The sequence below is a fragment of the Balaenoptera ricei genome, chromosome 2, assembly GCF_028023285.1.
Source record: "Balaenoptera ricei isolate mBalRic1 chromosome 2, mBalRic1.hap2, whole genome shotgun sequence".
Classification (NCBI taxonomy): Eukaryota; Metazoa; Chordata; class Mammalia; order Artiodactyla; family Balaenopteridae; genus Balaenoptera; species Balaenoptera ricei.
In genome coordinates this window covers 60,028,402-60,054,402 of record NC_082640.1, presented here as the reverse complement: position 1 = coordinate 60,054,402, position 26,001 = coordinate 60,028,402, and the positions used below count along the sequence as shown (strand labels likewise).

The 26,001-nt window shown below is 51.0% G+C and overlaps 1 protein-coding gene across 2 annotated transcripts in view; it reads right to left on the bottom strand.

Annotated features, from left to right (window-relative positions):
* Window positions 1–26,001, bottom strand: part of TMEM266 (transmembrane protein 266) — a 137,843-nt gene that overhangs the window by 61,183 nt on the left and 50,659 nt on the right. The window contains exons 2-5 of one of the 2 annotated variants that reach the window (XM_059912681.1): window positions 24,719–24,849; window positions 22,053–22,241; window positions 5,213–5,367; window positions 2,220–2,293 (exon numbers count right to left, since the gene is read on the bottom strand). In XM_059912681.1, coding sequence (XP_059768664.1) covers window positions 2,220–2,293; window positions 5,213–5,367; window positions 22,053–22,241; window positions 24,719–24,756 — 456 coding nt within the window. In that variant the 5' untranslated portion in view covers window positions 24,757–24,849. Of the gene's footprint in view, window positions 1–2,219; window positions 2,294–5,212; window positions 5,368–22,052; window positions 22,242–24,718; window positions 24,850–26,001 lie in introns of those variants that run through there. The other variant, XM_059912682.1, reaches the window with a different exon arrangement.

Here is a 26,001-nt window from a genome sequence, read left to right as displayed (position 1 = left end):
GCTGGGTGTACTGGGGGGGGCAGGTCTCCCTGATTACTTTCCTGTTATGCCTCTGTTACCTCTCTGTTACTCCTCTGTTCCCCCTCTGTTACTCCTGTTACCCCCTGTTACTCCCCTGTTACTCCCACCTTACAGCTCCACCCCCACCCTCACCATCTCTAACAAGGTCCAAGGTCACAGTCATCCTCAGCCAGCCCCCAGCTCTCCCCGCTGAGCCTGTGGGAAGCCCAGCCTCTTCCGTGGCATGGGGTGGGGGCGGGGGGGGTTCTGAGGCCGAGATTCCTCTGCACTGGCGCTTGTCTGTTTCAGGTGGCTCGTCTCCGGCAGTGACAGGAAGGGAATGCCAAATTAACGCTGGGTAATAAATTCTGCAAAGCCAATAAAACCAAAGCAGAGGGATAGATGGAAGAACCGCAGCAACTGATTAAACATTTTTGTTGGCAGTCACAGACACATGGCACATTTTCCAAGGTTTGCATCAAGGAGACATCTGGCCACGGCCCATGTGTGCATGGGAGGGAATCCCAGTGAGCAGAGACAAAGGGGGACAGGAGGGCAGGACCCTCCAAGGGGCAGCAGGCTGGGGAGCAGGCACTATTCGGGGGTCTGAGGCACCTCCAGGGCAATGACCTCGGTAAGCTGTAAGGGACGCTTCCCAGGAAGGGCAGTGTTGGAGTCCTCGCCTGCCAACCCCGTGGGCTGCGGGAGCCGGGAGCTGAGGCCTGGGAAAGAATGTTTCATGCTTGGAATGCCTGTTGCCCAGCCCCACCACACCCCACACCCAGACTCAGGATTCTGGATTCAAGGTCTGAGGCCCAGGCCTCCCCTGAGTCTGAGAGAGAAAGTGCGTGCCATTAGATGGGGTCAGAGCCGGCCCAAGAGGACCCTGGGGTGCTTAACTCCTTGGGCTCCCTGATCACGGTACAAAAAACTCTTTTCCTCTGTACCTCCACCCACATCATTGCTCTCCCGGAGCATCCTTCCTCCTTCAAGGCCCTGCTGGGCTCTGGGACTCAGAGCCCCCTCTGCCTCTGAGATAGCATCACCCTTGCTGGTGTAAGCTGCGTGCGTGCATATGTGTGTGTGTGTGTGTGTGTGTGTGTGTGCGCGCGTGTGTGTGCGCGTGCGCACATGTGCAGGCGTACACACCTCCCCAGAAGGCTCTGTATCGTATTCCTTTCTTTCTGCCCACGCTTGCTGACCATGCTGAAAGGCCCCACTGGGGCTCTGCATGGGCTAATTTGGACCTGTGGTCGTGGGGCTGAGGGCACACACAGGGAGTGGGCCAGTGGCCAGCTGACTTGGGCCTGTCTTCTGTTAGGAGGAACAGGATTTCCACACAAAACTCTCCAGTCCTTCAAAGACCCGCCACTGCGCATAGGATGAAGCCCAGTCTTCTCGGCTTCCCCTGAAGACCCTGCCAGGAGCAGCCCCAAGTCAATGCCCCTGAAACACAGGCCAGGGGGTCACTGTGAGAGGCTGGGAGCTGCTCAGAGGATGCGTCACTCACCCCCATGTCAAGGTGGGGGAACCGTTCCCACACATTTCAGACCCACTCAGGGCTATCAGCTCCCACCAAAACCCAGGGCCCACGAGCTTCCAGGTGCTTTTTCCCTCTTACCTCACACACAGAGATACGGACTTGGGCTTCATCAGCTGGCTCTAGCAACGGCGAAGGGCATCCATGTTCCCTGATCCCAGACACGTGCCCCTTTGTTCCCACAGAGGGGGCACAGCTCAGTCTAGCCAGACCCTGTACCCACTGAAGCACTGGGTCAAGTCCACTGCCTGGCCCTGTGACTCCACCCTCTCTGCCCCCTGGGCCTCGGCCCCGAGGGGCAAGTCACCTATGTACCCAGGACCATGGCCACAGCGTCCTAATCAGTCTCCCCACCTCCAGGACCCCTGGGTTTCAGCCCGGCCTCCGCCTGCTCCTTACCAGTCACACGAACTATTTGCTCTCCTTCAGCTATGTCTCACTCAGTCTCATCTTCACAGATGTCACCATCTACCCTCACCTGGACGACACCTGCTCACCGTCTGGGTCACCTGCTGAGGCCCAGCACAGAACTCAGCTCCCTGTATTGCGTCTCCCTCTTTGCAGCCTCAAGGTCTGGCAGAGGGTCTGTCATTAGAAAGTGCTTAGAGAATAAAGCTTGGTCTCCCCGGGCCAGGAGTTGCCCCAAAGAGATGGTCACAGGGCCCAAGTCTCGACCTACCTCTGAGAAGAACACTGAGAGAATGACCAGACTGATCCAGTGTATCACGCCAGCAAACTGGAATGCACTGGAAACTGCAAGCACAATAACAGGGGCCAATTTTAGGAGCAAGGAATTAGGTGCATCAGTAGAGGGGGCCTCACAGCGTGGAGGCAGGGCTCCAGGAGCCCGGAGCATGAGTATTTAGATCTGGAAGCAGTCCGGCCACAGAACATCAGGCAGCTTTAAGGGGTGTCTGTGATGGAGGTGGTGGGAGGTTGGCGGGCCCGTGATGCTGCTCTTCCCTCCATCCAACGGGCTGCCTCTCAGAGTTCCAGCTCAGTCCCATCAGCCGCCGTGGGCTTTGTGCCCAGAAAGAAGCCTTCCAGGGGAGCCTTCCAGAGGGAGCAAGAAGACATCTCAGACCTGGGTGGGCAGCTTCTGTCAGATCTAGATGAGCTTCCAGAAATCCCCACAATTCACCCCCAAAGCACCGTGCACTGTGAGTGGGGCTTAAGGCAAGCTTACTCTGACTTCTCATTCTGAAAATTCTGAGTGGCTGAGACGGCGGCGTCAGCCAGGGTGTTCTGGGGGAGAAGGCAGGGGCCGGGACTGGAAGAGGACACCAGTGGTGTCAGCCTCCCAAAAGTGGCAGAGTGAGCAGCTGGGGGCTGCCACGCCTCCGGACGCCAGAGTATGAGCGGGGAGAGCTATCAGCCACTGAAAGCTCCCACCCCACCTTCCACCCGGCAATCCTTGGCATTAAGGCAGCACCTCTGGCAGGCCCTTTCATAATACAGGGGCCGTGACCAGCCTCTGAGCTGTAGCCGAGCATAGTTTATCAGGGAGTAAGGCCAAAAGTACAGTGCTGGGGCCCAGGACAAGGTCAGGTGGGCTCTGATGGAGAGTGGGTGGGAGGGGATGCCCCCCAAGAGGGCCAGCCTAAAAGAGATACTGGTAGAACGTCCCCGGACAGTGGAGCAGGACCAAAACAAGGTGCAGGAATGCAGCTGGGAGCACACTTCCCTACTGGGCTCTGGTCAGCACGCAGCTCAGATCCCCTGGGGGACAAGGAAAGATGCCCGAAGCCATCAGTGGGGTGGGCTGGCCGAAAGAGAGGAACCCACAGCCTCCTCCAAAGCTCTGAGATCAGCAAGCCCTGGGGGTGGGTGGAAACAAGGTCCTGGAGCATGTCCTGGGGGAAGGAGGCTTCGAAGACAGGTTCCAAGTGGGAGACTTTGGGGTTTCTGGCTTTGGACCAATACGAGCCTCAGAAGGCAAGTCCTGCCACACTGTGGATTCTTTCCGTCCTGGGTCACATGAATACGAGTGGGAACCAGGAGGCTGAGGCCTGTGTGACTCTGAAAAGACCTCCAGATGATTCTGGAAGCATAAAATCTCTCCCCATTATTTCTCAAATGAATTCCTGTGCCTTTTTTTATGGTTTGCTTTAGAAGAGCAATAAATCTCTGATTGTGCATTTTATGGAATTTAAGATGCCTTTTATGAGCTGTTAGTGGATCTCCCACCAAAATCAATCTCCTGGATGCTTAGTTTTAAGCAAAATTCCAGCGTCGGCCGTGTTCTCAGTTCTACTCAATGCCTGAGCGGCCAAGAGCCCCAAGTATAACCCACAAGAAGGAAAGAATGACTCTGTTATGGTCAGACCTCATAAAAAGCAGACATACCGATGAGTGGGAGGGAAAGTATACAACATGGTTTAATTGAAGACAGGTTGAGTGTAAAATCAGTGCTAGTCACTTTCTGCTGGAAGACACTTTGATTGGAACCAAGGGGCCACCAGCTGTACAAAAGCTAACGAGGCTTATCAGACAAAAGCAATTCTGCGCTCTCCGCCATCCTCTCTCAGAGAGTAGGGAAGGCTAATAGGACTTGGAAGGAGCTTTGACGGACCCTGAATACAGAGACTCCAGTAAAGGGTCCGGGGGCATTTGAGAATACAAGTCTAAGATGACTGAATGGGTCTGGGGGTGGCCGGATCTACAGTCCTGGATTTTGCCAATGGCAGGAAAGGAAATCTCTCGGGGGCCAACAATTTCATTTCTTTTTTAATTTGCACTTGAATGAGCCGTCTTCTGACTAGGGGACCTCTGGGGAACCAGGAGCTCTACCAGAAACCACTCACTCATCCAAAGCCAAGAGTCAAGACCCTTGGCCCCCTGCTGGTGCACCAAACAGGGGTCTACAGGGTGGGAGGCAGGAAGAGGGCCCTCTGCTCTGACAGACATGCTGCCAAGGGACACCTAGAAGGACAGAAGAGGTGGCAGACAAGCTATCTGCTGCCATGTGCATCAGGCTCCCACAAACATGAAACTAGGACGAACACCAAGAGGACCAGGTTGGGAAAGAAAACTGGCCTGATGGTTTGAAGTCCCAGCTCTAATATCTCTCACCTAGGAAAAGTCTAACTTCTCCCAAGCTTAATTCCCAAATCCATAAAAAGGGATAATACCAGTCTTGCCTGTCTCACAGGGTTGCTACTAGGGTCAGATACATGAAGAAGTGCTTTCAAAATGATCACGTTATAGATAAATAACACTGCCAACTTACAGATGGATAAAAATACACATAGCGTCATTGTGGCTGCTGTCATTATTAGTTACTACAAGGTGAGACGCCTCCACACATGGGAACTCTCTTTAAGCTACAGCAAATTCCAACCTGGAAAATTCCAAATGGGAACAATAAAAAAAAAGGTGCACACAGGGGTCCCCAACATTTTGGATCTCATCAGTTTCTGATCATGGAATGTTGGGGAAGGGGAGTGAAGAGGCCACATTGGGCGGAGGGGGGCAAAGCGATGCTGGGGGTGGCAGGGAGAGAAGCTGCCAGATGCTTTCCTCCCAGTGGTCATTCCCATGAGCCATGGGGCCAGGGGTGGGCAGTGCCGTCAGGCTGGGGGCAGATCACACTGCTAGTTGGGGACCCCTGATGGATGCACATGGAATATTGACATCATATGTATTTACATATGTATCTCTCTTGCTACTCACACTGGAGAAGCTTTATATCTATTAGAAGTTCCAGAGTCAGGAGAATCACCACCAATATTACACAGGCTACCAGGAAACTGTTGACACTTGCACTGAGCAAAAATACCTGCCACACGGCTGCTCTCTTCCCACAGCACGGCTTCAGCCAGGTAGACCTGCGGGGACAAAAGTGGGGGAGGAGGCACTGAGAAGGGGTGAGGTCCCCACCACAGCCCTGCTCTCAACACCTCCCCGGCTCTGTGCTTCCTGATGAAACACAGCCTTCTTCAAGGGGCCACTAGGTAGAATGACGAAGACCGGAAACATCTCATTAAGAGATGGAGCTCAGTATACAGGCTGACCCAGGCAGCTCACAGCATCTCCCTGTGCTTCAGTCTCCTCATCTTTAAAATGGGTACAAAACCACATCTCATAGGCTTCTTGTAAAGATGGAAGACCGCAAAGGTTAGTGGAGAGCCTGGCTATGTGGTAAGTGCTGCATGAATTATTATTATTATTATTACACTTATTATATTATACTTCTGCATAGGTCTCAGAACCTAGCACAGGCTCTGCATTTAGGATACCCTCAGCCCACCTCTAATAAATGCTCAATGAATTCGTAAGTGAATTTTCTGTTTTTTCAGCTATACAAGGAAAGATTTGAACTGATCCCTGTTTCTCAAAGTAGATTGTAAGGAATGCTAGTTCCACAGAATGTTAATGATTGTTACTCAATAAAAAGTTTCTAGGGTTGGATAAGTTTTAGAAAATTTGGGTCAAAGTTAAGTGGATAGGGCTTCCCTGGTGGCGCAGTAGTTAAGAATCCGCCTGCCAATGCAGGGGACACGGGTTCGAGCCCTGGTCCAGGCAGATCCCCCATGCCGCGGAGCAACTAAGCCCGTGTGCCACAACTACTGAGCCTGTGCTCTAGAGCCCACGAGCCACAACTACTGAGCCCGCGAGCCACAACTACTGAAGCCCATGCGCCTAGAGCCCATGCTCCGCAACAAGAGAAGCCACCACAATGAGAAACCCGTGCGCCACAATGAAGAGTAGCCCCCACTCGCCACAACTAGAGAAAGCCCGCGCACAGCAACAAAGACCCAGTGCAGGCAAAAATAAATAAATAAAATAAATAAAATTTTTAAAAAATTATTTTAAAAAAAGTTAAGTGGATATTTTTCTCTACAGGACATTTTAGTGCCATTAATATGCTATCATGCATCATTGTGCTCCAAAAGGGATTACAGTATCAGTTTTTCCCAAACTCACTGGCCCACGCACCCTTTTGTCATGTAGCACCTGGAGGGACTAGTGTTCTACGGACCGTCTTTTGGGAAACCTATGACTAGATGATCATGAGCGTTCATACATAGACATGAGGCCACCGACGATGAAATCTTTCCTGAGTAGGTTTGGAAGTGGAGAGAAGGCACAGAATCTCAGAGCTGGTGGGCCCCTTAGGGCATTTGATCTGCTCCCTTCAGGAACACAAGATCCTGGTGAAAAGGGGGTGCCTCTAAGGGGGCATGGGGATGGTGAAGTCAAACCTCACTGACTTGGTGGGTTATTTACAAGCTGGACCCGCCTGCCTGCCTTGATGAGGAAGAATTAGGTGCCCTAGAACACCAGAGGCAGCACTGGCTGGGGAGTCCTCACTTCTGGTTTAGCCTTCGGCCTCCCGGGACCATGTCAAAGGCACTCTGGACTTGAGCCTCCCCATCTGTAAAACTCCTTAGCCTCCAGGGTTATTGAAAGTTAAATGAGAAAATGTATCTGACCTGTAAAGCACCATGTAGCTGATGGTGATGGTGATGGTGATGGTGATGGTGATGGTGATGGTGATGGTGATGGTGATGGTGATGGTGATGATGGTGGTGATGGTGATGGTGATGTTGATGGTGATGGTGATGATGGTGGTGATGGTGATGGTGATGGTGATGGTGATGGTGATGATGGTGGTGATGGTGATGGTGATGGTGATGGTGATGATGGTGGTGATGGTGATGGTGATGGTGACGATGATGATAAATTATCTGATGGCCCAAAGATTCGGCCGTCACCCCCTGTCCTTCCTGTCCAGAGGGAGCAATTGGCTGGAGCCTGCTGCAAAGCAGCCGGTACCCATCCCTGAAGATCCCGAGGGTGTCTCTGGAAAGGGGAGCTCTGCCTTGAGGTGCTCCCTTCTCCCCGAAGGAATAATGTAGGTGCTTCAGGGAGATTTCTTCCTCACAGTCCATCAAGGGAAAGCTTGAAGGAGGCCCCAGCTGTTGGAAAGTGGGACAAAGCTCATGGCTCTTCAAGGAAATTTGGCTTTCAGGTGATGGGGGAAGAGGAGGAAGGCATTTTTGGACAAGCAGAGGATGATTGATGGGACACCCTCGCCCATGGCCAAAAGCGTGGGGCGGGAAGTGAGGAGAGCTGCCAGGCAGAAGAGAGGGTTCTCACTGAGGACAAGCAGAAGACAGGGGGACAAAGGTGAGCAGAGGCCAGATCGAAGGCCATCGATGAAGGCCTGCTTCACCCGCTGCAGACGGGTTTCAAAGTCCCCTGCGGAACCACTTCTCTCCACCTTCCTGCAGGTTCACGAGGGCCACTCACAAGCGACAGGCTACAGGGTAAACCCCAAACTGACACCATGTGGCGTTCAGTAGGGTTGCCAGAGAAAATACAGGACAAGTAGTTATATCTCAGATAAACAATCAATCAACGATTTTCCAGTATAAGTATGTCCCAAACGTTGTATAGGATATACTTACACTAAAAAAATGTATTCATTGTTTATCTGAAACTCAAATTTAAATGGGTGTCCTCTATTCTTATTTGCTAAACTGACAGCCCTAAATTCAGAGCGGAGGGGTCTTGAGGGGGCCTGGTGAGGGTGGCTGGGATTTGGTCAGAGGAATGCATGGGATCCCTGGGATACAGGTGAGAAGACAGTGTCAGGAAAGGAAAGGCCACGTGAAGGACACCGGTGGGAGGGCTGAGCGTGTCTGTCCAGGAGGCCAGGAAAGAAGGACCAGAGTGGTCAGGGACAGCCGCCCCCTACCTGGTCGAGGCACAGAGAATCCTGGAGGCTCCACCCACAGGTGCTATCAGCTGTGTATGCTTTTGCCTATGAAAGACCCTTTGAATTGTAAGGTACCTTTGGCCATCATTACTTGGCTGATCTTCTCTCCTCCTGATCCATCCCAAGAGAGTGTCAACCCTCCTTTTCCCATAGTGTGACATTCCTGCCCCCTTCTGCTGGCCCTATTTTAATCTTTCGCACCTCTCACCCCAGTTCTCGCCCAGCCTCCAGCTGCCTCGGCACTCCCTCTGGAAGTTTCCTGCGGCCTCCTACCCTCCTGCCCTCCTCCCCGGTTCCCAGAGGAGACCCAGCTCCAATTCCACATCCTCTCTAAAACCCAGTCCAATCGTCTGTGGCCCCTACACTGATGCCATTTCACTGTCACCTGACATCTGAGGCAAGCACCCTCCGCAGTGATAAATGAAAAGGGCAGCTGCCAAAGCCGTCTGCCTGGGCTGGTGCCATGCTGAGCAGCCAGAGGAAGACTCGCCTGCACGTCCAGCGTGAGGAGCGGGACACCCGTTCTCATCTGTGCCTTGTGCAGCCCAGAAGCGTGGGGTGCGCCCCTCAGAGACCGGGCCTTCTACCCTGAGAGGAAGGTCCCACGGGGAGAAAGGGATGAAACAAACCATTTGCTTCTTCACGTGGCAGGCTTTCCCGCTAAAAAGGAGACTCCACACTTGACCTGCCTCTCCATGGGAACAAAAAGTCATTTTATGTTGCTGCTTCAAGTGTTAAGATGTTGCTTTTGGGACTTCCCTGGCGGTCCAGTGGCTAAGACTTCACGCTCCCAATGCAGGGGGCACGGGTTCGATCCCTGGTTGGGGAACGAAGATCCCGCGTGCTGCAAGGCGCAGCCAAAAAAAAGAAAAAAAAGATGTTGCTTTTTATTTTCCTGTTTGATCAGAAAAACTTCCTAAGCAGACCCAGGTTTGGTTATTGGGAAGTGGTCGGTGCAAAGTGGGGACCTGTAGTCCAAAGCTGGCAATGCGAGCCTGGCCCTGATACCACGGCACTCCTCGGCCTCAGGAAGCAGCCAGGGAGGGGCCAGGAAGGTGGCAGGACTCAGAAACCAGGCAGGGGAAGGTCTGGAAGTCAAGTGAATGCCAGACACCCCATGTGCTAGGCAGGCACCGTGATCAACACAGGCCACGGCTCTCGGGCAGCTGACACTCCAGTGGGTGAGAGTCAAACAATAAACATAGCGAATTAGGAAATGAGATGGTGTCCTACAGGGTGGTGGGTACTGTGGGAGGAAAGGGGGGCATGAAGGGTGACATTTTAAACTAGGTGGTCCGGGTAGGCCTCACCCGGAAGGGCTTCCACTTCAGGGCTGGGGGCAGCTGACCTCACCCCACCCCGAGCAGGTGTTGCAGGTGTTCCCACAGCCCTTGAGGCAACCAACGCAGTTCCCAAAAAACCCCAAGGCAGCCGCAAAGTGGAGCCCATGCTCACTGCCCTGGTCCTGTGCTTCCGCTCCTGCACCAGCCCAGTGGTTCCCCCACCTCTGCTCTGCCTTCCACTACAAGCCCCTCAACCATGCCCGTCTGGGGGTGACTTCCTGAAACCCCCTTTGTGCACAAGTTCAAGGGGTGCTACTTGCATACACTCTATGTGAACCCCAGGACCATACACCCAGGGGAGGACTCAACTGAAGCAGATGGAGGGAGACCACCTATCCAAGAAAGGATGGTGTCCAGGGATACAGTAGCTGCTGAGGAGTGGTGGCAGGGAGGCTGCAATCTGTATCCAGGTCAGTGGTGCTCAACCCTGGCTGATCCGAGGACCACTAAGAGCACTTTTAAAAATCCCAGTGCCTGGGCCACACACACCAGACCACGCAAACCACAAACTATGGGGCGGGACCCAGGCCTTAGTATGTGTTGATCTCCTTAGGTGATTCCAATGTGCAGCTGAGATTGAGAACCACTGTCCTTGGTCCTTGGTGCTCAGTGGGCTCCGTGGGCCAACAGCATCAGCATCACCTGGGAGCTTGTTAGAAATGCGGGTGTGGGTCTTCCCACACCCTCTGAATGAGTGTCTGCATCTCAGTGAGATCCTGGGTGATTTGGGTGACAACCACTGCTTTGGATTTAACAAGAGGTAACGGGTAGCTCAGGAGGTGGGCAGGGCGCGGCAAAGGGAGTCTGGGTGCAGGAGAGATGAGGCAGGGAAGGCAAGCAGGTCCCCAGCCAGCCCTTGGGGCCGGGCTGCAGGGCCCAACACTGCGGAAATGGTGAAGCAGGCAGGCCCCCTGGGGAGCAGAGGGCAGCACTGACACTCACTGAGACTGAGTGTATGTGTTTGGGGGCATCGAGGGTTTCTTAGCCCAGACCTGAGGCTGAAGCCAGAGTCCAAGCAGGCTCTGGGCTTCCAGCTCCTTGAAGAGCAGGACCATGGACCCCAAGACTCCAGAACAGAGGCTGGGCTGAAGCAGCAGACTTTCTAGCTGCCCCAGTGTTCGGAAATCCCAGCTACTAATAAAATTCCCTCTGAAATTCAAATGACTCAGATATTCCTAGGAGACTGGGTTTTAGCAGAAAAATAGAATCTTTCCAGCTTCAAAATATCCCTGAGTGGGCTTCCCTGGTGGCGCAGTGGTTGAGAATCTGCCTGCCAATGCAGGGGATACGGGTTCGAGCCCTGGCCTGGGAGGATCCCACATGCCGCGGAGCAACTAGGCCCGTGAGCCACAACTACTGAGCCTGCGCGTCTGGAGCCTGTGCTCCGCAACAAGAGAGGCCGCGATAGTGAAAGGTCCGCGCACCGCGATGAAGAGTGGCCCCCGTTTGGCGCAACTAGAGAAAGCCCTCGCACGAAACGAAGACCCAACACAGCCAAAAATAAATAAATAAATAAATAATCCTTCCCTCTACTAAAAAAAAAAAAAAAAAAAAAAATCCCTGAGTGATTAAATAATGACTCAAAGAGTTTAATGGGCCAAAAGGGCAATCAGCATTGACTCTTTAATTAGAGAAGATACTTTCCTCCATCTCTTGAGCATTCAGCCCATCAAAGCCCTAGAGCTGGTTCTCAGGGTGGTGCTACCCCCAGGATCACCACCAGAGGACAGGCGTCTCTCAATTTCCTATCTTGGTGCAGTGGCAGCGAGGGGACAGCTCCAGGAGGCCGGCTTAGGTTGCCAAGGTCTGTAAATACCAACAACCAGATGGCATCTCCTGGCAGGCAGGTGACTGTTCTACTGTGAGGGTGCACCAGTCACTCCTGAGGCCTCAGAGAAACCCTGGAGCGGGAGGAGAGGCTGAGTACCCTTACTGCTTCTGCTTTATATACTTAGGTGTCTTCATAAAAGTTCGAGAGGATAACTTTTAGAATATTAAAATGAACTCTGGCAAGTTTCTGATGAATCCTTTATATGAGGTCAAGCCACGAGAGTGGCCCAGAAGGAGGCGGCTCCAGGTCACTGCTTCATCAGGCAGCGTTCCCAAGCCTGGCACTGAAACAGCCCCGTTCTGAAAGGCAGAGCAGAATGGCTCTGTGCAGTGCCAGGATGGCAGGGGCTGTGTTTGCTCCTGGGGGGGGTCTGGCTTCTCCCACCCTGGCAATCCACAGTGTGGCTGCCAGGCTGGTGTGGCCGGGAGGATGCACGATGGGGGGAAGGGGCGGTGGCGAGGTATGGGGATTGTGGAGACCCCCAAGTTGCCTGCAAAGCCCACAGGCAGTGGACTGTCATGGTGTCCCTGGAGGAGATGGAAGATCACAGAAGAGCTTATTTCCCAGTAGGTGGCCAGACCAGATGGCCTGCCAGTCCTACTCAATGGAGATTTCCATCCATCAAGTCCCCAAAGAAAGGGGGTGTAGTTGAAGCCTTAATCAAGTCTGGGGCACTGAGCCTCCCCAACCTGCCTTAACTCTGACCTTGGGAGGCACTGCTAGACCAGAGCCTCAGAACCCTTCTGTGTTGCAGAGCTCTCCAGGGCATGAAAACCGTGGCCCCATACCTGAACAGTGCACAAAACTACAACACTGTGCATAACATTCCAAGGGGTGCATAGACCCCTTGAATCTCACTGATAGGTCTTCCAAGGACACCTGGGATCTGAGTTCAAACCCCGGGACTGTGGCAGTTGAAACCCCTCCAGGCCCTGAGATGCTCCAATTCTGTGACGCTGAACACCTGCGGCCTGGAGGCCACAGACGTGGTGGTGTTTTTGTCAGCAGAACATCCTGTGGCCCCACTTTATTTTTCTTTACTGTATTTATTCCAGAGGATTAAAATACTGTCAGAGAAAGCCACGAAGCTGACTTAAATCCAACTTCTGGCACTGACCTGGGTTTTATTTTTATTGATTTAACAAACACTTAAAAGGCACTTACTATGTATGTATGCTATTCCGAGCACTTTACAAATGTTAACTCATCTAGTAGTTTTAAAAGACAATTCTTTCTATTTTTTTCTCTGTTGACAAACAATGGGGAAAGCCAGACTTTTCCATCTGTCTAGGTTTTGGTGGTAACTGTAGCCCCACCACTGCCTGAACTCTGAGTGTGATCTTTGATCCCCAGTTTCCTAAGCTCCCAAATGGGAATAAGTAGTATCTTACTGCAGGATTGTTGTTCTAAAATATTAAAAATAACATATGTAAAGCCCATAACATAATGCTTACTACACAGCTACCATTCATATCTACTATGATGATTTAGGCATGTGAGCATTAGAAAAGGGATTAATCATCTAAACATGGGCAGTTTCAACATCCATTCCATTCTGCACATAGTCATTACGTGCCCACTAAGTGCCAGGCACTGTACTGGGTGGTAAGCACAGGAGGGTGCTAGGGGCCTTCTTCCGCATGGAGCCTGCAGCCTTATAAGTGAATTCAGACTATGCAATGAGCTCTTTGCCCTAGACTACCCTGAAAAGCTAAACACATAAAGGGAGAGGGAAAAGCAGGAGAAGGAAATGAGCTCACATGTGCAGAACTTCTTCAAAGAGAGAAATATCCACCCATGAGAACCATCAACCCAACACCCACAGGGACACCCTTGTACTTCTTTCTCACTCTCACAGGGAGAACCAGAAGAGCGGGAAAAGCACTGTCAAGCATCCCCTTTGTTCCTGTACCCAATTCCAAGAGGCAAGCCACGGCAGCACAAAACACCCAGAAATGCGAGCACACAACGCACTGCAGTCACGAGGACTCTCAGGTTGGAGGTCAGAGGTGACTCTCCCAGCCCTTGGGGGAACTGAAGAAATTGAAGTTCCCATACGAGCGAGCAGCTTCTGTTCTGCAATCAGAGCTAAAGGTTAGCCCCACTGCCTTGGAGCGGAGGGAGGGAGGAGGGCCGTGTGCAGCTGGGGTCACGGGAGTCTGACATGTTCTTGTTCCAGAATCTCAGATTTCTTGCATCCTGGGAAACGCAAGCACTGGGAAAGACAGCAGGGTGTGGTGGCAAGAGCCCAGCCCAGGAGCTGTCACCCCGCTTGGCGAGCCACCAACCCCACTCTGGGAACACAATGGCTAACACGCACCATCGACTGGCTGCTCCTACTTGGGGGAACCCAGGGCATTGCCCACACATCTCTGAAGGGCTTCCATGGGGTTCAAGCCTACTCAGGGGAGGGAGTGGGGTCCTGCTGGACCAAGGCGCCACAAGACCTTCTCCCACCTCGAGTCCTCAATTCTGGGAACTGGCCAGAAGTCTGAGAGTCTCCTTCGAGCTATGCTTTGTGGGCAGGGCTGCCCGAATGAGGTCAGCTTCCTACCCTGGTGGGAACCAGTGGGCTATGGCTTTCAGGCACACCCCACGCCCACTTCTCCGTCCAGCTCTCTCTGGTTCTGAGCTGTGGCTTGGCAAATCCCGGGATGGCCAGCTCCCTCTTCTTCTCTTTGGCTAAAGTTCAGATCTCAAGGGCCTCTGCAGATGACTGGAGACCCCCAAATCCCATAAAGTCAGTTCACTTTCCTTGGGGGACCTGGCCTTGGCTTCAAGTCCCCCACCCCGTTCCATGCAGCGCTCACGCGCCCACGCGAAGGTGGTCAGAGGTGCTCTGCCGCCACCTAGTGCTCTCCAGAGGCTGTACACCCTGCCCTGTGAGTAGGTGGGGACAAGAGGTTTATTTTGCTGAGAAATAATATATCTGAGAACTTACTGCCTTCTTAATCAATATAAAATCTTTGCAGTTCTTGGACTACAGGAAATAGGCTCACCTGTGCTTACCAGAAAATACTTTTTGATCTGAATCAAACCTTTATTTCCTGGTTGGGACATTAAGAACCCTCATGGACGCCTGAGCCTATGAAAAATATAAAGAGTCGTGGGTCACAGGGTCAGCTTGGGTCCAGGGGCAGCTGGTGTGCCAGAGGAAGAGGCAGAGTTTTATTATAGAAAAATCTCCTTGGCATCTAGCAAATGGAATAAGGAAGCTCTTTTTAACTTTTTTCTTCCTTGAGGGAAAAATGACTCAAAGACTTCACAAGCCACATGATGCAGAACTTCTGGACTTTGCATTTGCAAGGTCATGGCAGGGATGGAACTGCCTTTTAACCCTGAACCCCCAAAAGCCTTCCCTTCTTCTAAAAGGATGCTAAGATTGTACTAAGTGAAGTGGGCATGTTCTGAGGCAAATCTGATTTATTTCTTTTAGGATGACTTTGTGGAGGGGGTGTGGAATTAGCAGGGATGCTCAAAGGTGGGCCAGCCACAGACCATGGCCTTGAGTTGTGGGGAGTGAGAAGCCTGGTCCCTTCCTGTGGTTCTTCCTGGACACCACACAGGTCTAGGGCCAGCCCCCAACTCTCCCTCAATGGAAGTGGCCTTCCCCTTCTCTTCTAATCCTTATCTTAACACAGACTCACTCATCCACTCACTCGCTCAAGTCATTCCTTCATTTAATCAATACCCCTCATGTTCCAGGCTCAAAGGATCTGATCTCTGCCCTGAGGGAGCACTTGGTCCAGTATCAGAGGCAGACTTGAGAACAGAGTAGAGCTCAGTGTCACAAGTGCTGAGATAGAAGAAGGTCAAGGGCTATGGGTGCACCAAGGAGAGGCTCTGGCCTGGGTGAGGTGGGGGACAGAAGGCTTTCCGGAGGGGGTGGTCCTTGGGCTGCACAGTATGGGAAAAGAGAAGGGAATTTGGGGTCATGGCTCAGGGGGTACCTCCCCTCCTCCCTCGTTGCCTACAGCCTTTGTTTGCTGGCATATCTAAAATTATTTCAGTCCTTACTTAAAGATGTTGCTATATTGGACCCTGTCATCTTTTCCTAGCCTGACATCTCAAAACCATTAGGTTTTCTTCCTCTGACTGTCAAATTCCAGCAGAAATGTGCCGTTGGCATCATCTCCAAGCAATAACATCTCTTTCCGTCTAGCCAGCTTCCTCCAAGCTTCTCCCATCTGGGGGTCTGGCCCTGACCAATCAGGTCAGACCTCTTAGAACCCTAAAATATAAATAACTACAAAAGGCTGAATATCTTTCATTTCTTACTTTGTTTTTATATTTTGACAAAGACTATCCTATCTACTCTTCCATGACCCTCTCTGCACCCTCTTTCAACTAAAAAGATGGGGAGCACTATCTCTCGATGTGGCCCAGAGTCTCCTCTATAAAAGGGGGCGATGACCCTTGCCTTCGCCGCCTTCCTCACACATATACTGTCACCATCATTTTTCCTGTCGGCTGTGAGCTTCCCGAGGGTGGAGGTTCTGCGCTTCTCTGAATTTTCTGTCTGCTGTGGCCTCTTGTCTAGCCCAGACCCTGCAAACCAACCAGGCCTTCAGTGTACTGTAGCTGGTTGAGAAAAAGTAGAACTCCCAGTCTGTGCCATGAGTTAGTCTCCTGCAAACCCAGTGTCCCTCTTCCAAAGGTGGACAGTTGGTTCACTGAGAAGCAGTTCTGTGTCTCACTTTCCCACAGTTGAATGGGGTGATGTCCAAAGGCAACCAGGCAGAAGGGGCTCTGGTTACATGGAAACACCAAGCGTTGTCCCCTGGGATAGTGAACACAATTCAAACTGTATCTGAGCAAAATAATCGAGCCAACCAAGTTACTGAAGAAACAGTCTGAGAAGGCAGACATGCTTCTAGACCTTTTCCAAATCGAACAATGACTAGAAAGGAAAAAGGGAAGTTCTAATTCTGGATCAAAAGCTATGAATGGAGGCTTGGCTTTCTTAGAGACTGTGGTGTATTGTGGGGAATTCTCCAATATCCATCCCACCCTTGACCCACTGGGTAACAGCAGTGTGTTTTGGGAAATGACACAATTCAAGGGGTGGCCCTGATTGGGCTGTGGATTCCCATACCCCTTACCATGTGACCCAATTCTAGCCAATGGGACGTGAGGAGAGAGCAACTAAAGGATTCTGGGAAAGTTCTTTGCTGCTCTTAAAAGAGAATGATGGGTAGCCATTCTCTCTTGCCAGACATGTATGAAGAAGGATGTGGCTAGATTACCAAGGGCAGCCCTCTCAAAAAATAAGGGGAACCTTACAGCATCAGGATGAAGCTAACACTGTTGACAGCAGAGTGGACAGACAGAAGGAATCTGGTCCTTGTTGCTACTGTTGAGGGTCTGGACCAACCTCAAAGCTGCCCTAGCTCTGGGCTCCATGGGCCATGGGCCGATGAAAACCCTCATTGTTTGAGTTTGAGATAGGCTTCCTGTGGTATGCAGTCCAAAGCACCTGGCTGATAGGGTTACCAATCCTTTGTGAGAAGGATGATGCAGTGAAGAGATATTAGGGCAGTAGAAAGGTACAGGACTTGGAGATGACAGAACATGAGGACGAAGGAGAAGGAATTAAGCTGGTCTCTCAGGGTACCGATGTAGTGGGGCGTTGTGGCTGGGGCTCAGACGTGCTCAAGAACCTCCTCTGTTCCCCTTCCCCCTCCTCTGAGTGTCTGTTCACATCTGCAGACATTCATGGAGATCTGTGTTTTATCACTATTGAAGGAGGAGGCGCATGGCTGGGGGGAAGATGCAAGGAGGGAAAGGATGATGATGATGATGATGATGACGATGGTGATGGTGTAGCTGGCATGATGTGCCAGTGCAGCCCCTTGGATTGAACTGGAGACCTGGGTGTACAGAAATGAAGGCCAGAAGCAAATAGGACCAGAGCGGTGGCCATAAGCAGAGCCACTTCTGGGCTCACTGACAGCTTGGTACAGAGTCTGGGGGGAGGGGAGGCTTTTCTTCCCCACCTTGCATGGGCATCCTGTGGGCTTGTGGTTTCTGAAAGGCCCTGAACTGGGCACTAGCGTTCCCACAGTGGACACTGTCAGTGTCAGCGGCTTCATGGGCAGTGGACATGGACGAGAGGGAGCCAGAGCAGGGGAGGAAGAAGGATGCAAGTTCCAGTGATGACTATGCCTGACCGACTGGCTTCATGGATCTTTGGTGTCTTGGAAGCCACTGGCTCCTGTTGAGGCAGGAAGGAGGCTGAGGGTCATTGTAAATGAGCCAAAATGCTCACGTGACTCCCTCTGGTAATAGGCTGGGGAGGCCACCCAGGTAAGTCTAGATCCACTGACTGGGGCCAGACAGAATATGTTTTGGGAAAAGACAGTTCAGTTTGGGGCCCTGTTGGGTTTGAGATGGCCAGAAGTCCTGGTTGGGCAGATAATGGTTCCTCAGGCTGGATTTAAGTGCTGTCACCAAAAAGGCTATTTTTAGCAATGACTTGGGTGGAGACAAGAACATTTCTCAAATATGCAGCCAACTCAGAGGTAGAAGAACAGATAATTCCACAGACATTTGTTAGGATTCTAGGTGTGTCTGGGATCCTGTGGAGATGTCCAGGAAGTAGCTGGATGAGAGCCAGGAGTTTGAGAGAGAGAGAGAAAGAGAGAGAGAGAGAGAGAGCAGTTGTGCTAGAGACTGGGCTTTGAAAGTTACAAGCTGAAGAATGTGAATTTCGGTTATGGGGGTGGATGCAATTACCCAGTGGGTAGAATTAGTAGAGCTAAAATGGCCAAAGACAGAAAACGAAGAACCCCAACATTTAAGGACAAAGCAGAGAAAGAACAAGTTTTAAAAGGCCTAGAATGGACAGCCAGAGGGGTAGGAAGAAAATCCAGAAAGTATGATAGAGCAGCGGACACACAAGACTGTGTTTCAAGGGCGGGGGTTGGGGGGGGGGCGAGGAGTGGATGACATTTTCAAAGGCTGGACAGAGGACAGTGTAAGGACCCTAGCAACACGGAGGCCGTTGATGACCTTGAGGAGAGCAGCTTCCACGGTGTGGATGGGGCTGAAGCTGGACTGCAGTAGGCTGAGGAATGAATGGGAGGGAGCAAAGGGGGCATGGCTAGTGCAGATGAGGCTTTTAAGAAGTTTGGCTGCAAAGAGGAAGAGAGAGATAGTGGCAGCTAATGGGGACGTGGAGTCGAGGGGGGATGTGAGAGACCTGAGTGTGTGACGAGTCAGTGTGAGCATGCAACTGATGCAGCAAAGTTCATGAGAAGGTGTGAGAGGAGGGGAATCAGAACTCAGAGGTGAGGTTGGCCCTAGAAGGGAGGAAGCGAGGGACTGAGGGGTGGGGTGCAGCTCATCTGTGACTGCTTCTACTTTCTTAGGGAAGGAGGAGAGGAGGTCATCTGCTGGAGGCAAGAGAAGGCTTGGGGGAAATGGATACAATCTGAAATGGCTACCTGGGGACCAGGAGTGAAAGTTAACCAGGACCACAGAGAACTGTCAGGCAAAACTGAGAAGCAAGTTGAGACTGGAGGCCTTGAGTCTGGGAGGTGCTTTTACAGACTGAATGTTTGTGTCCTTCCCCCCCACCCTCCAATTCATATGTTGAAGCCCTAACCACCGCATCCACCCCATGCTGACGTGATGGTATGTGGAGGTGGGGCTTCTGGGAGGTAATTAGGTTTAGATGAGGTCAGGGTGGGGCCCCTAATGACTAATGATGGGATTAGTGCCCTTATAAGAAGAGGAAGAGACCAGAGCTCACTCTTTCTCTCCACTCACGCACAACGAGGAATGGCCACGTGAGAACACAGCGAGAAAGCAGCTGTCTGCAGCCCAAAGAGAGAGCTCTCACCAGCCACTGACTCTGTTGGCACTTCAATCTTGGACTTCCCACTTCCAGAACTGTGAGAAAATAAATACCTGTTGTTTAAGCCACCCAGTCTGTGGTCCTTTGCTATGGCAGCCCCACCAGACTAAGACAGCACCAATCTGCACAGTTGTCTGACTTTCCTACCTGAGCCCTCAGCAGTCTGTGTGTAGAAGCAAAGAGGGTAGACAACAGATAGCTCTGCAGTTTAAGCTCTGCTAGGCAGGTCCACGAGAAGGACAAAGGGCTATTAGGAGAGTCAAGGAGATTGAGACAGATGAAACTCTTCCACCTGTGCCTAGGGGTTTACCCACATCTCAGTGACTGCATGCCAAAAAGTTAAGGGCCTTTGATGGTATAGCCTAACAGTGGTATCATGTACAATGTATCCTAACCATAGTCACAACTGTGATGTTGTAAAGGGACAGGTGACAAATGGAAGCCCAGTAGTGCCAGCCTGGATCAGGAGCCAGGGCTCTATTTTTGTCTCTGTCACTGTGTGACCTTGGGCAAGTTCCTTCCACTCTCTGGACTCTGCTATCCTATTAGAATATTTAGAATACATACTTTCTAAGGTTTTTTCCAGCTCTAACATTCTCAGATTCTGGGAAACTTAAAAGCACTGAAATACCACTGAGCTCAAAAGAAGTGAATGGCGGGGTGGCTGGGCACTATCTTGCTGGGGTCCCTGAGGTCCCTTCATTTCCTACAGAAAAGATTCATTCCTATATATAACACTTCCCTTAGTTGAAAGAGGTGTATTTGACAAGACTTGCACCAAAGCTTTTTGAAGACCTACCAGAACCGTAAATCGTGTTGTTTTGCATCATTTCAGAAAGGGCCAGGTTGGAAATTTGGGGAAAACCCCAGGAAATGCAGCAAGAGCCAAGAAGCTTGTCAAGAGAGGCTTTTTCCCCCCTTCACAGTGTGCTTTCGTTCTGCTTCCTTGTCACCTGGCTTGTGTCCTGTGCCTGCTCTTCCTTCCTCCAGGAAGCCCTCTGGCTGCCAATGGAGCCCGCTGCTGAGAACTCCAGCAGCGAAGCAAATCCCTTCACCCGGCTGCTTCCTATTTACCCAGCAGGAGCAGCTTTCCAGGGCACACCTGGAGACTCAAACCAAATCAAGAGCCTCTCTGCCTTGCAGGCATCCCATTTGTGTTCTCCCTGCTCAGAAGAAACCTTGCAGGGGCCTGATTCAGAAGCAAATGGAATGACAAAGCAGGGACTCTGCCTTCTCCAGTTCAGGCTAAGGAGTGGTGCCCCCAAAGCCTGGACCACCTGTGGTGCGTATGCCCACAGGGTGCAGGTGTGGATAGGGTCTGGAACTAGATCCTCCAAGGTCTTCCCGCTTCTTTCCTTGCCTTCCGACTGTAAGCTTGAAAAGAGCCAAAAGGTGGCGCTGGTGGGGCGGGAAATGAGTCCATGAGAATGGATGGGGCAGGACACCAGGCTGCACTACCAATTTTGACCTCCAGAGGGCGGTGGCACAGTAGCCAGGTGCTCAAGGAAGGCTTGACCGCCAACATCACTGGCGGAGCCAAGGACCTGGAGACCTGGAGAAGCTGGCCCTGTGGTCGGATGGTGCTGCCCGTGCTCAGAATGGTGCCACCCTCTGCCAGGCCACCCTGAACTATTTCCAACCCGTTTGCCTATCCTTGTTTCCAATGTCCTGCTGACTCTAAGCACAGTACTTGGAGAAAATTATATTTTCAGAGAAAGCCACTGGGGTGAAGTTTTTGCAAAAGGTGTATGGTTTCACAATTGTTAGGCAATTTATCTTAGGAAGGCGGGGAGGCCCTTCAAAAACACTCACAGGGAATCCAAGCTCTGCAAATTTAATTGTAGCTAAGGCTTCTCATTTGCTTCTAAAATAACCTGGCAACCCTTCGTTTTTATATTCAAAGCTGTCAGCATGTTCCAAAATATTTAGCGGTGGCATCTGAGGAAGGAGAGTAGCCCAGAACTGGCTCCCAAGCTCCTGGCCAATGTTTAAAAGTCTACATCTAAGAGCAACAGGGTGGGGCTGGGGAAAGTCTGACCTGCCCTGCGACCCAAGGACCTGTTCCTGCCCTTGTCCAGCCTGCAGATTCCCCCACGTGAATGGAGAGTGTCACTGCTGTGTCTCCCCTGTCCAGATTGAACAAAGGCATCCAATCTGATTGACGAGTTAAGTAGGGGTAGGTAGGGGCCACTCCTTTGAATCAGGGGCCAGCATATGCTATTTGTCCTCACTGGAAAAAGCAGCAGACCTTTTTAAGGTCTGCAAAGCTCCCGGCTGAATGGTGCTAAATTCCCTCCCGCCCTTAGCATGTTACTGCACACATGCTTTCTTCCCCATCTCGTCCCTGGTGAAAGAAGACTTGATAAAAGGAAAGTACATTCTAAATCCATTCTTTATAGGCGCTGAGACCTTGGGTGAGTCACACTAAATCCTGTTGGTCTCTTGATTCCCAGGTGTCCAGATTGGGGGTTGGATGGGCTATTATGGAGTGCGACAGCCTTTAATTTTATAATTCCCTGAGTTCCAAGCAAATGTCGCTTAATAGGTTGTCTATCAGTGACAGGTATTTTCTGTGCCCACAGCTTTTTTCTGAGGAAACAATGTCTGAGGAGAAGAGCTGGGGTGGCCTGATGTGAACTTCTGGTCTCTTACTATTCAGTATCTCTCATCTCTGGGCTGCCTCGCTGGAGGTACCCATGGAAACCCAGGGAGTTATGCAAGAGATGTCTTAGCTACTCAACGGTACAAACACCTACCCTTCTCTTTGGTAATCTTCGTCCAGATTTGACAGGAGCTGCGAGCCCGCCGTGGAGAGGTCAACCGCAGCCAGGGGCAAGTCCCGATAGGCAAAGTTCACCAGCTGCACGGGAGCAATGCTCTTGGTTTCTTCGTCTACTTGTTGGGAGATGATCTCAACTTCGGAAGTTCCTCCTTCTGTGGCAGGCCTGAGTTGGGGATGGCAACAGGGCAGAGACATCCCTCAAGAACAAAATGATTTTTCCATTCCCCAAGGAAAAGACGGAGAATGCACCAGAATCTGTGCTGGAGGAGGGCAGGGGAAGTGCGAGGTCACCATTCTTCCCCGCTGGCCAACCCAGGGACTGGACTGAGGCCCTACCAGCCACATCTCCCTCACCAGCTGGGGAAAAGTGGAAGCATGCTCAGATCTTAAAATATGAGCTTTGGGGGGCAGGGTCCTTCATCAAAGGGAGGTAAAGACCTAGATGGAAACTCTGCCAACCAGCAAAGCCAGGACTTAGACTTTTAGGCTTCTCAGTAACTAGACTTTATGTTGGAGTAATACATTCTTTTAAATTGTCTCCCGTGTTTCTTTGTAAAGGTCCTCGGGAATGTTTCTACCATCTGTACCACAATAGAGAAGAGAGGTGTTTGTTCACAACTGGATGTACTGCTGGTGCTTGGGGAGACGACCTGGAGGCCTGTAGGGACCAAGTGAGCCTTGGGGCAGTGAGGACAGGAGGAGCCAGCTGTTCTGGGTGCCACTCCCTTCCTACTTAAACTGGTCCTACTACAGCTCCCTTTATAAGGTTGACAGTAGGAAATGGGGGTCACTTGAACAAATGTCTGAGGGGTTTTGGGTCTCCTACTAGGTTACCATCAGGCTCACCTAGGGCACTGCCAGTAACCCACAACTCCATTGGCATTACAGGGCATCTCAACCAGAGGCAGGACTACCTCCCAACCCACCAGAGGTATTTGACAATTGGTGGAGGCATTTGTGACTGTCACATTACCAAAGGAGGTCACTAATGACATAAATAAGAAAGGGGACATTACACATCCTGCAGTGTGTTCAGTAACTAAGAACTCTTCTTCCCAAACACCAACAGCTACACTGTGAGGAGATGGTGGGCTGGGTCATCTTCCTTTAACTTCCTGGGCTGCCATCTTTGGTTCCCCCAACACATCCTTGACCCTATTTCATCTTGTAGAATCTGAGGGGCTGGGTCTTGTGCCTCTGGCCAAACAGTGGAGAGGAGTAAAAATTAAATATTTGAGGGAACACTGAGAGGCCAGTTGTAATGCGGCCCAGCCTGTGATACACTGTTCTGGGGCTCTGGTGCCGATTCCAATGCTGACTTCTGCGGACCTCCTCTGGGGCCTCAGTTTCTCCAGCTGAAGCATGAGGAGGTGGAATAGAGGCTCTACTCTTTCTCTGTGATCTGACATGGATGTGAGAAATATGGAGCAGGTGGGAGGGGCTCTGGAGTGATAAGTTCCTACACTTGGCTGGACAGTTCTACATTCTAAACTTTTCCAACCACCATTGAAAGCTAACCAATAATACACAGTGGCAGTTATCCAGAAAGTGTGGAACTGAATCTGCCTACTTCTCTTTTGCTTGAATCATCCCAGATAATTGAGGAAAAAGTGGGATTTTTCTTTGAACACCACAGGTTGGCTGCCTAAACTACCTGAATTCACCAAGTAATTTCCACTGCCCCACTTCTCTTTTGTAGGCCTTATTTAAACCTTAGCTCTTTGCTACCTGTCAAGCACAGATAATAGTACTCATCATGGTGTGACATTTACAAAATGACTCAAGATCTTCAGACAGAACAGTCACAGGATGTGAAGCTTCTGTGTTTCTCAACAATTGAAATAAAAGTGTGGGTGTTCATGGGGGGAATCCTGGCTCTTCCAGATGTTTCCCAAAAAGTAGATGCTGGGTCGAATTTGTTCTTTTGGAAACTATGGACTGCCAAACTGAACACGTAGAGCTTTCTGATCAATGAGATGTTCATGGAGGGCTGGGGTGAGTTTCTGAAACTAACAGGATGTGGCTCTGAGAAGCATGGAATAAGCTACACCTGCCTTCCTGCCCTCTGTTCCCTTCTTGCCAATGGTCATAGTGGTCCAGCACCACCTCTGGCCATGGATCATCTCAGCGGGAGGAGACAAGGCCTCCTTTAGGGGGAATGAAGGTCTCACAATTATAGCCTGAGTATTGGGACTATTCCCTGGTCTTGAATATGAAGAACAGTATGGTGGACAACACGTATCAGTGGCTCTGTTCTGCACCCCTCACTTTGCCACATGACTTTGGAGCTTCCCATCAAAAGGAAGAGTATATTTCCCCACCCTTGATGCTGTGTTCAGTCATGAGACTTGTTTCGGCCAATCTGATATTAGCAATCCCACTGGATTAGCAATGGGATTACAATCCCAGTTTTGGATTGCAGAATTCCTCTGCCTATTTGAACTAAAAAATGAGATGACATGAATAAGGTAACTCTGAGAAAAAGTAGATTTTAACACATTATTTTAATGTCAGGCTCAAGGACAAAACCACCTAGAGCCCCTCCATCTCTACAGGGCTGGGGAAGGAGCTACTGGCTGTACACCCAATCCTGATGTGCCAACTCAGTATCCACAGAGAGCAGATCCCAAGGCTACTTACTGTGGACTGGTCATGTTGAAAGATGCAACCAGAGCCATGGGTTTTTGGGTGTCTAGTGGGGCTCAGCTGTCTCGAAGCCTGACGTCAGCATGTCCAAGCGTGGGTTCTATAAGGCATACAAATGTGGTGCCCTGAAAACAAATAATTGAATAGTAGGAATTTATTACACTCAGATGTCAAACCAAAGTCCTCCTAAGCGCATCTAAAAATGGAAGCCCTTAGAACTTTCTTCCATATAGACTTTCCTTCAAAGTAATAGTGAACAGATTCCTACCATTACCTATGGCGGATAACAATAGGCAGAATTTTGCTCTTTTTCAGAGATGAAGAAACAGGCCCAGAGTGATAAAGTGACTTTTCTGTGTCACACAGAGATGGCAGAGAGCCAGGTTGGACCACAGCTCTTTCTACTAAATAGACAAGGAAAAACCAGGGTAACTTTATACTTCAGCTTTAGGAATCTCAAAAATAAGGTTTGTCTCAAAAATCTCATTTTCCGGGCTTCCCTGGTGGTGCAGTGGTTAAGAATCTACCTGCCAATGCAGGGGACACGGGTTCGAGCCCTGGTCCGGGAAGATCCCACATGCCGCGGAGCAACGAAACCCGTGAGCCACAACTACTGAGCCTGTACTCTAGAGCCCACGAGCCACAACTACTGAGCCCACGTGCTGCATCTACTGAAGCCCGCGCGCTCTAGAGCCCGTGCTCCGCAACGAGAGAAGCCACCGCAATGAGAAGCCCACCTACTGCAAGGAAGAGTAGCCCCCGCTCGCGGCAACTAGAGAAAGCCGCGCGCAGCTATGAAGACCCAACACAGCCAAAAATAATAAATAAATAAAAATAAATAAATTTATTTTTTTTTTAAATCTCGTTTTCCCAGAAATTTCTTTCTCCCGAGATTTCCCTCTCCTCTGGTAGTTCTGTCTCTGCACTCTTCCAGGCTTTCCTCTCTTCTTCCCCATTGGGTCTCTCCAGGAGACAGCCAGCGCACCCTGGAGCCAGCCTGCCTGTGGTCATGAGTGAGGAGATAGATGGGCCCCTGGGCTGGACAGCTGGTGTCTGTCAAGCGGAGTAAAATGGAAGCTTTGTTCTCACCCAGACGCTCCAAGGACAAAGCTAGTGGCAGAAGCTGAGCTCTGCTGAAGTAAAGAGATAAGATGACCACTCCTGAGGTCAAGAAAAATTTCCCTGTCAACACATGCGCAGGAAGGCTCCTTGGGGGTCAAACAGGGAGGGGGCGCCACCCCATAATAAGTGTGGACATACCCCCACAGGCCTCTGCA